Genomic DNA, 11,022 nt, shown 5'->3' with positions numbered 1-11,022 from the left:
AAAACATCACATGTACCCCATAAATATATACAACCATAATAATTAAAATTTCAAAAAGTTTAAAAAGTTTAAAAGTGAAGAGGAATAAAAGGGTAGCATGAGGAAGATTTTGTGGTGATGGAGCAGTACTGTGTCTTTTTTTTTTTTTGAGACAGGCTCTGCAACCTCTGCCTCTCAGGCTCAAGCAATCTTCCCACCTCAGCCTCCACAGTAGCTGGGACTACAGGCGTGCACCACTATCTCCAGCAAAATTTTCATATTTTTTGTAGAGATGGGGTTTCACTATGTTGCCCAGGCTGGTCTCGAACTTCTGGACTCAAGCAATCTGACTGCCTCAGCCTCCCAAAGTGCTGGGATTACAGGCATGAGCCACCGTGCCCAGCTAGAACAGCTCTGTATCTTGGTTGTGGTTTTGGTTACACAAATCTACACATGTAATAAAATTGAACAGAACTACATATACATATGCACACAAGTGAGTACGTGTAAAACTGGTGAAGTCTGAGTAAGATCAGTTGCAATCTCGGTTTTGAAATTGTACTGTATGTATGTAAGATGTTACCATTGGGAATGGTTCACAGGACCTTTCTATAATATTTTTGAAACTACCTATTAATCTATAATCTTTAAAACAAAAAGTTAAAGAAATGAAATAAAGACACTTGCAGATAAATAAATGCTGAACTTGTTTCCAGGAAACTACAAGACTAAGGGAAACGTCAGGCAGAAGGTAAAAGGGGTACAGAAGGCATAACTCCCTGTTCTTTATGTGAGGGCTGTGGAAGACTTCCTGCCCAAGAGGATGCTATGGAAAAAGAGAAGAAAAGAGTATATTTACAGTGGAGAAATCTGACAAACACTACCTCAGCCAGATGATCAAGGTTACTATCAACAGTAATACGGTGTGTTGACAGCGTACCCTTGAGACGGTGTGATGAAAATGGAACTTCACCTCTGTGATCTTCCCCCTGCCAGAAAATATTCTCATCCTGGTCTAGACCTAAAAAAAAACATCAAGGCCGGGCGCGGTGACTCCCGCCTGTAATCCCAGCACTTTGGGAGGCCGAGGCAGGTGGATCACGAGGTCAGGAGATCGAGACCATCCTGGCTAACACGGTGAAACCCCGTCTCTACTAAAAATACAAAAAATTAGCCAGGCGTGGTGGCGGGCGCCTGTAGTCCCAGTTACTCGGGAAGCTGAGGCAGGAGAATGGTGTGAAGCCAGGAGGCGGAGCTCGCAGTGAGCCGAGATCACCCGCCACTGCACTCCAGCCTGGGCGACAGAGCGAGACTCTGTCTCAAAAAAAAAAAAAAAAGTCTGAGTCAAGAGGAGCCTGAGGCAGGACCATTAAATGTAAAGGGGTGTTCTGGATGGGATCCTGGGCAGATAAAGGAAATCGGGGAAGATGGAGAAGATCTGAATAATGAATGAACTTTAGTGAACAATAACATCAGTATTGGTTAATTAATTATAGCGAATGTACCGCACTAACGAAAGGTGTTAATAATGGGTGAAACTGGATGCACGGTATATAAGAGCTCTGTGTACTAGCTTTGCAATTTTTCCGTATATCTATCTAAAAGTGTTCCAAAAAATAAAATTTATTAAAAATAACAAAGAAACCTAAACGACATAGCAAACAGTTGCAATATATAGATCTTATTTGCATCCTGAATTGAACAAACAAATTGTAAAGAAAACTATGAAACCTAGGCAGGCGTAGTGGCTCACACCTGTAATCTCAGCACTCTGGGAGGCCAAGGTGGGCAGATTACCTGAGGTCAGGACTTTGAGACCAGCCTGGCAAACATGGTGAAACCTCATCTCTACTAAAAATACAAAAATAAGCTGTGCATGGTGGCGGATGCCCGTAGTCCCAGCTACTTGGGAGGCTAAGGCACGAGAATTGCTTGAACCTGGGCGGCTGAGGTTGCAGTGAGCCTAGATCGTGCCACTGCACTCCAGCCTGGGTAACCCAGCGAGACTCCGTCTCAATTAAAAAAGAAAAGAAAACAAAACTGTGAAACGTTAGGAGAAATTTGGTGGGGCAGCTCACGCCTGTAATCTCAGCACTCTGGGAGGCTGAGGTGGGAGGATGGCTTGTGTCCAGGAGTTCAAGACCAGCCTGGGCAACATAATGAGACCCCCATCTCTATTTATGTTAAAAATATTATTAAAAGGCTGGGAGTGGTGGCTCATGCCTGTAATCCCAGCACTTTGGGGGGCCAAGGAGGGTGGATCACGAGGTCAGGAGATCGAGACCATGCTGGCTAATAACAGTGAAACCCCATCTCTACTAAAAATACAAAGAATTAGCCGGGCGTGGTGGCATGCACCTGTAGTCCTAGGTACTCAGGAGGCTGAGGCAGGAGAATCACTTGAACCCGGGAAGCAGAGGTTGCAGTGAGCTGAGATGGTGCCTCTGCACTCCAGCCTGGGTGAGAGAACAAGACTCCATCTCAATAAATAAATAAATAAATAAATAAATAATATTTAAAAAAACACATTAGGAGAAATGTGAATAGTTTGGATAGTTGATGGTATTTAAGGATTCCTTAGCTGGTCTTGGTGGCCCATGCCTGTAATCCCCGAACTTTCAGAGGCTGAGCAGGGAGGATTGCTTGAGGTCAGGAGTTTGAGACCAGCCTGGACAACATAGTGAGACCTTATCTCTACTAAAAATAAAATACATTTTTCTAAAAAAAGAAAAAAAAGTCCAGTGTGCCGTCCATGGTGAAAAAGAAAAAAAAAAAAAGCATTCCTTACCTGGTTTTGTTTTCCATGTAAACATGGATATTATGGTTTAAAGTCATCTTTAAGGAAATACTGAAATATTTATGAATGAAATGTAATATTTAGGATTTGCTTCAAAACAATCTACGGCATGGGTATGGTGGCTCACACCTGTAATCCCAGCACTCTGGGAGGCCGAGGTGGGTGGATCACTTGAGGCCAGGAGTTCGAGACCAGCCTGGCCAACATGGTGAAACCCCATCTCTACTAAAAATACAAAAATTAGCTGGGCATGGTGGCACGTGGCTGTAATCCCAGCTATTTGGGAGGCTGAGGCAAGAGAATCACTTGAACCTGAAAAGCGGAGGTTGCAGTGAGCCAAGCTCATGCCACTGCCCTCCAGCCTAGGCAACAAAGTAAGACTCTGTCTCCAAAATAAAAATTAAAATTAAAAAATTAAAAAAAAAAAATCCACGTGTGGATGGGGAAATGGGTAGGGTACAAATGAAGAAGAAACAGGATTGTCGGCCAGGTGCAGTGCCTTGTGCCTGTAACCCCAGCACTTTGGGAGGCTGAGGCAGATGAATCACTTAAGGTGAGGAGTTCAAGACCAGTCTGGCCAACATAGTGAAACCCCATCTCTACTAAAAACACAAAAAATTAGCTAGGTGCAGTGGCACATGCCTGTAATTCCAGCTACCTGAGAGGCTGAGGCAGAAGAATCGCTTGAACCTGGGAGGCAGAGGTTGCAGTGAGCCAAGATTGCACCACTGCACTCCAGCCTGGGCGACAGAGCGAGACTCCATCTCAAAAAAAAAAAAAAATCAACCAACTAACCAAACAAAAAAACAAACAGGATTGTCTGTGATTCAGTAAATATTGAAGCAGGTGATGGGTGCAGCAGCTTATTGCACTCATATGGTTTTGATATGCATTTTTTTTTTTAAGAAAGGCGGCAGTAAAATGTGTATACCATGTCTGTCTTCATGTTTTGGAGGCTTAGTTTTTAAATATCTTGCTATTTGTAAGAGACACTATATCATTAGCAAGTATCTCAAAGTGTAGCTACACTTAGTCATCAGAAATAGTGGATGTGAATTCATATTTTATTTTATTTTATTTTTATTTTTTTTTTGAGATGGAGTCTCGCTCTGTTGCCCAGGCTGGAGTGCAGTGGCCCGATCTCAGCTCACTGCAAGCTCCGCCTCCCGGGTTCACGCCATTCTCCGGCCTCAGCCTCCCGAGTAGCTGGGACTACAGGCGCCCGCCACGTCGCCCGGCTAGTTTTTTGTATTTCTTAATAGAGACGGGGTTTCACCGTGTTAGCCAGGATGGTCTCGATCTCCTGACCTCGTGATCCGCCCGTCTCGGCCTCCCAAAGTGCTGGGATTACAGGCTTGAGCCACCGCGCCCAGCCTGAATTCATATTTTAAATGCTCTTGTCATATTTCACTTTTTTGGTGATTTTCTTGTCAGATATGATTAGACCATCATGTTTACCTTTAATGTAGCTACAAAGAGCTCACACAGGAAGAGGTGGCAGCTCTGCCATTTTTCTTAGTATGTGCTTACGTTGCATGTTTATTCTCGTTAATTCATGGTCTCTTTGAAGGTAATCTTTTAGGCCAATGGCTGTTTTGTGAGGTTTGGTTTAATTTAGCAGAAATTAAATAATGTATTATGTAGTTCCTCATAACCAAGCATGTGACAAGCAATATATTATAAAATTCTCAACACTAAACACTCAAGGCAATGGTGCTAATGCCTCTCTGCTGTGATACATGTACCACTCATCACATGCCACCATCCCCCACACAGACTGAGTGAGAGTGCTGTGGTCAGTCCATATATTACATATTAGCAAAGCTCAATTTTTTTTTTTTTTTTTTTTTGAGACGGAGTCTCGCTCTGTCGCCCAGGCTGGAGTGCAGTGGCCGGATTTCAGCTCACTGCAAGCTCTGCCTCCCGGGTTTACGCCATTCTCTTGCCTCAGCCTCCCGAGTAGCTGGGACTACAGGCGCCTGCTACCTCGCCCGGCTAGTTTTTTGTGTGTGTGTGTATTTTTTAGTAGAGACGGGGTTTCACTGGGTTAGCCAGGATAGTCTCGATCTCCTGACCTCGTGATCCACCCGTCTTGGCCTCCCAAAGTAGCAAAGCTCAATTTTTTTGTTTTTAAAGAAAAATGTTTAAGATAGAAGTTCTTTTTTTCCTGCACCACATGGAAGAAACTCTCTGGAGCCCAATATGCTGAATAAGACAACTCTTCACATAGGAGGATGACCAATAATGAATATGTCCCTCAAATGTTAATTATTAACATCTCTCTCAGTGGCTTACTAACCCTGTGACTAAATCCACATCTAAGACGCATCTGAGGATCACATGTAATCCAAGCTGTGCAGGCACAAGCCATCACCTGTTTTATTGTAAGGAAGGGGCCTCCTGGCTCTTCCTGCGCGTCTCCCAGGTGCCTCTGCACAGGTTCTTAGGAACAGGTCCCATGTGTGTGCTCTGCACCAACCACTTTGCCTGGCCACTGCTACCGGCAACCTCAGGAGACTGCTGGGCTTGGCAGCCCACTGCTGGTGAAGGCTCCTACTAGGGGCATCCTGGTCTTGGGGCTAGGAGAAGCCAACTTCATTCATAGCCCAGCAGAAACCAGATTTGAACTTTTAATGAAACTTTCTTGAAAATTTGAGGATAATGTGTTAGTTTCCTGTAGCTGCCATAACAAAGTGCCACAAACTTGGAGGCTTAAAACAAGATAAATTTGTTCACAGTTCTGGAAGCCAGAAGCCTGAAATCAAAGTGTCAGAAGGGCCCTGCTTTCTCGGAAGGCACTAGGAAAGGACATTTCCTCGCCTCTTCCAGGTTCAGGTAGCCCCAGGAGTTCCTTAGCTTAAGGCAACATCACTCCAGTCTCCGCCTTGGTCTTCACGTTGACCATCCCTTGTGTGTCTATGTCTCCTCTTATGAGGACACTAGTCATACTGGATTGGCCCAGCCTACTCCAATATGATCTCATCTCAACTAGTGACATCTGCAATGGCCTATTTCCAAATAAGGTCACATTCTGAAAGGGCAGGACTTCAACATATCTTTTGGCGGGGAACACAATTCAACCTGTAACAGTTGAGAACAATTTACAACTACTGTATAACCCCAGATCTGTCCTCAGAGTTCTTTGCTGAGCCGACCCTCTCTCAAACATGGCCTCCTTCCATGGAATCAGGGCTGGCTCACTCCACTTTCCCCCTTCTGAGAGCACTCCATGCAACTCCATACCTCAGGATTCAGACTAGACTGATCCCCTGTGTCATTGAGGGAGGGCAGGATTTTCCTTCCTCCCAGTGAAATTCAGGGGATTCACCTTTCCCAGGCTGGCTTTCATCCTACAATGCTGAAGACAGGACAGTCAACTCCCCACCAAGGAAACCCCTCTCCCATCCACAAAGGTTCTGCCCCTTTGACTTCAATAAGATGACCACACAATAGAATAACCTTAGCATGCAGGTTTGATTTTGAATGATACCGATGTGAGACATAACAGTTCAGTCTGCTTTGGCTTATGCCAAGATCAAAAGGAGTCTGGTTCTTCTCCATTCTTCCCTCATCAAATATTTTTAAAAACCAAACCACAAAACTCCTTAATGTCTACTTTCATTGGGGTCACCATTTTCCATGTAAAAGAATGTCCTTTTGGTAAAAACAATCATAGCAGTGGTTTTTTACTCTGATCTTAGTGTAACTCAATGGTGGGGGGAAAAAAGTTTTGTATGTTATCTCTGGTACGTAAAAAAACATGTTGGAACTAGAAATCAGATATTGGGCTTGGAAATGCTCATAGAAAGTTAATACAAACCCCATATCAGACATCCAAATTTCAAAGAACTTCCATAGCCACCAGCCGTCAGAGGTGTAGGTCAGCAGAGACCCCTCTGGACAATCTACATGCTTAGCATGAGCTCCTCACTCAAGGGATGATGGGAATTAACAGAACTGATGATGTTCTCTTTCTGGAAACTTAACAGAAGACACATGGTTCTTAGTTCACAGGGAAAGGGAACAGAAGTGGAAGTACACACAGAGGAGGCAGCAGGCTTAGGCCTCGAGGAGCAGTCCCGAACAAGCAGGACCTGCTGAGGAGAAGCTGACTGGTGGCAGCAGACCTTCCTGCTGCTGCAAAGTCAAAGGTGACCGAGTTAGCCACCAATAAGGGAGCTACTTTGAATACAAAAGCAAGTCCATTTCTTCCGACCCTGTTCCCGTCTGGTTGCAGTCAAGTATTTCCATGTGAATTCAGACTGAGTCCCTACTATTTTAGCTAATCTGAGCCATTTCTTTTTTTCTTTTTTTTTTTTTAAGACAAGGTCTCACTTTGTCACCCAGACTGAAGTGCTGTGGCACCATCTCAGCTCACTGCAGCCTCGACCTGCTGGGCTCAAGTGATCCCGCCACCTCAGCCCTCCAAGTAGCTGGGACTACAGGCACGCGCCACCACGTCCGGCTAATTTTTTTGTATTTTTTATAGAAACAGCTTTTCTCCATGTTCCCCAGGCTGGCTAAGTCATTGTTTAAACGAAACAAATTCTCCCCACTCTGGAATAAAAGAATCTTCTAAACCTCTGGATCCTACATTAAAGGGCTTGAAGACAGCAACTGGAAAACTTTTTTTTTTTTTTTTAAGACAGAGTCTGGCTGTTTCACCCAGGCTGGAGTGCAGTGGCGCTATCTCGGTTCACTGCAACCTCCGCCTACCAGTTTCAAGCAATTCGCCTGCCTCAGCCTCCCGAGTACCTGGGATTACAGGTGCCCACCTAATTTTTATATTTTTAGTAGAGACAGGGCTCTACTAAATTTTGCATGCCTGGCTAATTTTTATATTTTTAGTAGAGACGGGGTTTCACCATGTTGGCCAGGCTGGTCTCAAACTCCTGACCTCGTGATCCACCTGCCTCGACCTCCCAAAGTGCTGGGATTACAGGCGTGAGCCACCGAGCCCGGCCTGGAAAACTTCTTGAATGAGTTTGTCCTTTACGACTGTGCTTCACATCTGGATTACCAATATTCTCAGGCTAGAGTGGTGCTTTCAAACTTTTTGAAGCAGCCCATGGTAAGAAACTTTACAATGAGGCCGGTGCGGTGGCTCACACCTGTAATCTCAGCACTTTGGGAGGCCGAGGTAGGCAGGTCATGAGGTCAAGAGGTCAAGACCATTCTGGCCAACATGGTGAAACCCCGTCTCTATTAAAAATACAAAAATTAGCTGGGCGTGGTGGTGTGCACCTGTAGTCCCAGCTACTCGGGAGGCTGAGGCAGAATTGCCTGAATACGGGAGGTGGAGGTTGCAGTAAGCCGAGATCGCACCACTGCACTCCAGACTAGCGACAGAGCGAGACTCCGTCTCAAAAAAAAAAAAAAAGGAAACTTTACAATGAATCCCAACATACAATAATACATATATAGCATATCTATAAATATATATACCGACGCATGCACTTACACACACTTACCCTTACTCGTTTTTTTAACTCACCACTGTACTAATGAGGACACATACTTACCCTTACTATGCATAATGCAGTTTTCTATTCTGTTCTATTTTTTTAAAAAAGGTGAAACTAAACTGATTTGATAATGCAAGGAGTTTAGTAGCATCTGTTCAAAAACACTGTGGTGAGGATATCCGAATCTACAGGATAAAAACGACACATTTTACAGGAGAGTGCATTTTAAGACCTTTAGTTTTAAAACACTTAAAATAACTGCAGCGTAAACCTCAACATTTCATGAAAACATAGAACTTCCAGACATTGATCACTTCCGGCTGGCTGCCTGGGGTTTCCATTTGTAGATCCCCAAGGACAAGAATGCACACCCCAGCCCCTATCGGATGCTTCCGTGGGAAAGCTGGAGGGAGTCGCTCTTGGGCTGGGTGTTCCAATTCGACTCCAGTCACCTCTAAACCTTCCTACGCTGGAATACAAGGCCTGCTACTCAGTTTCCCTGGGCTTCATTCCTCCCTACCGATCACTGGGAAAGGGCGAAGGGCCATGCCCGGCCTCTGCAGGTCCCCACTGCCAAACAGCCTCGGCAGAATAGGGGCGGGTTCCCCGGCGCGGCGGAGCCTCTGCTAACTCGGCAAGTGCCAAGCCCACCAGCAGCCACCACTCCGGGCCTGCCTGGAGGCTCGTCCCTCAACGGCACCTGCGTTCCCGGCCCGGATTCTCTTCCCGCGCCCCTCTGCACTGCACCCCTAGGAAGGGTGCCCACACCGCGGCCCGAGGCGTTCCTGGCACCCGGCTCCGGCCTGCCCGCCGCACCAGCCGCCCTGGCGCTGGCGGAGAACCGGCTTCCCGCCCCGGCGTTGTTCCAGGAAGTGCGCCGAGCTCCGCGCGAAGCGAAGCAGACACCAGAACTGACGAGGCTCGCCCTGTTTTTAATGACATTCCTAACACTTTGAATTAACGCAGACTCCATGCTTCCCACAGTCCTTCGGCCGTGGGTGACGCTTAGTCACCACTACATCCTCAAACCCAGACACGAACGCTAACGCAGCTCAAAGGGAATTTTCAAAAAAGCCCCGAGGGAGGAGCCAGCCCAACCACCGCCCGCCCCGGCCACGCGCCTCGCGCCCTCCACGGGCTCAGCGGGCGCGAACCCGCCAACCGTTCAGCTTATCACCAATCACCGCACCTCCCACCTATTGCCCCGCCCTGCGCTCCGTTCCGGCCAATCACCGGGGAGCCACCGTTTGTCTCTCCGCCTCTCCCGCCCGCCCCCAACCGGTTGGAAGTTTGAAGCCTTCAAACCTCGCCGGCGCCCAACCGCGCTGTAGCAGCGCGTTGTATTTTTAGCTTCTGGGTGGGCAGCCCCGCCCCCTCCGCCCCGCCTCCTTGCCTCCCCCAATGGGAGATGGAGTTTCTGACACGTCATCGCGCGGCTGTGCCGGTGCTGTCCAATCGGCGCTCGGGGAGAATGGCGTAATTAAAAAGCGGCGGAAGAAGGTGGGAGGGTCATGACGCAGCGAGTTTCAGTCGTGACTTTTCTGGGGGCATCGCGGCGTCCCCTTTTTTTGCCTTTAAAGTAAAACGTCGCCCCGACGCACCCCCGCGTATTTCGAGGGGGCGGAGGCGGCGGGCCACGGCGCGAGGAGGGGCGGTGCTGACGCCGGCTGGTCACGTGGGTGTGTTGTGGGGGGAGGGGCGCCGCCGCGCGGTCGGTTCCGGGCGGTTGGGAGCGCGCGAGCGAGCGAGCGAGCGAGCTAGAGGCAGCCGCGCCCGCCGCCGCCCCTGCTCTGTATGCCGCTCTCCCCCGGCGCGGCCGCCGCCGATCGCAGCAGCAGGAGCCGCCGCCGCCGCGGTTGATGTCGTTGGGCCGGGGCTGAGGAGGCCGCCAAGATGCCGCAGTCCAAGTCCCGGAAGATCGCGATCCTGGGCTACCGGTCTGTGGGTGAGTGGCCGGTGGCCGCGCGGCCTCCTCGCGCCGCCGGGGCCTCGCCTGGAAGCCGGGTCGCTGCCGGGCCTGCGAAGTTTGGAGCCGGCGCGGCCATGTGGCGGGGCGGGCGGGGGCCGCGCGTTTCGTAACCACCATTTTGAGCGGAGGTGGTGGCGGTCGGGGCGGCGTCCGCACCGGTCGAGGAGCTGCGGTAGCCGGGCGCCCTCCGCGGGCCGGGCGGGCAGGTGGCGGCCGGGCGGAGGGCGTGGGAGGCGCGGGGCGGGGGCCGCCGGCCGCCGAGGAGTCCGGGGCTCGTCTGGGGAAATGAGGCGGCGCCGGGGAGCCGCGCTAGAGGCTCCCGCGAGGAAGGAGTCACACCTGCCTCCCCGCCTTCGCCGCGGGCGCGCGTGACCGGGGCTGGCGGTCTCCCCCACCCCGCCCCCGATGCAAGGAAAAGAAAGTCCGTGGGATTTTAACAAAGGAAGCAGCACCTCGGCTTCATTCCGTCTGTGGTGAAGTTTACCCTTGTAAAGAAAACTAGGGACTTAGAGAACGTTTGGTCTCTGAACGCAAGTTTTGTACATAGGAAACCTAGGCGAGCCCCCAAAAGAGGCCCCTCTGGAGGCCCTGGAGATGCTGCTGGCGGCCCGGGTAGGAAGGCAGAGAAAAAGGAATGTCTGATCTCTCAGTGGCCTATATTTCTTCGGGAAGGAATAAGGTCAGGTACTTGCAACCACGCTGTTGAAGTAATTCCAAAGTCTTTTTGTTTTCTTTTTCTTCCCCCAAAAGGTTGACGTACATTTGAAACGGTTCCTAGCGTCGCCTTACTGCTGAATAAGGTGGCTTAGGGT

The 11,022-nt window shown here is 49.0% G+C and overlaps 1 protein-coding gene across 1 annotated transcript in view; it reads left to right on the top strand.

Moving 5' to 3' along the window:
* Positions 1 to 9,714: 9,714 nt before the first annotated feature.
* RHEB (Ras homolog, mTORC1 binding) overlaps positions 9,715 to 11,022 on the top strand; it is a 52,611-nt gene continuing 51,303 nt past the window's right edge. Inside the window, exon 1 of the mRNA XM_025378645.1 lies at positions 9,715 to 10,186. Coding sequence (XP_025234430.1) covers positions 10,135 to 10,186 — 52 coding nt within the window. The 5' untranslated portion in view covers positions 9,715 to 10,134. The remainder of the gene's footprint in view (positions 10,187 to 11,022) is intronic.

The sequence above is a fragment of the Theropithecus gelada genome, chromosome 3 (assembly GCF_003255815.1).
Source record: "Theropithecus gelada isolate Dixy chromosome 3, Tgel_1.0, whole genome shotgun sequence".
NCBI classification, from domain to species: domain Eukaryota; kingdom Metazoa; phylum Chordata; class Mammalia; order Primates; family Cercopithecidae; genus Theropithecus; species Theropithecus gelada.
The sequence above is the reverse complement of the archived record's forward strand: the minus strand, read 5'-3'. Positions and strand labels throughout refer to the sequence as shown.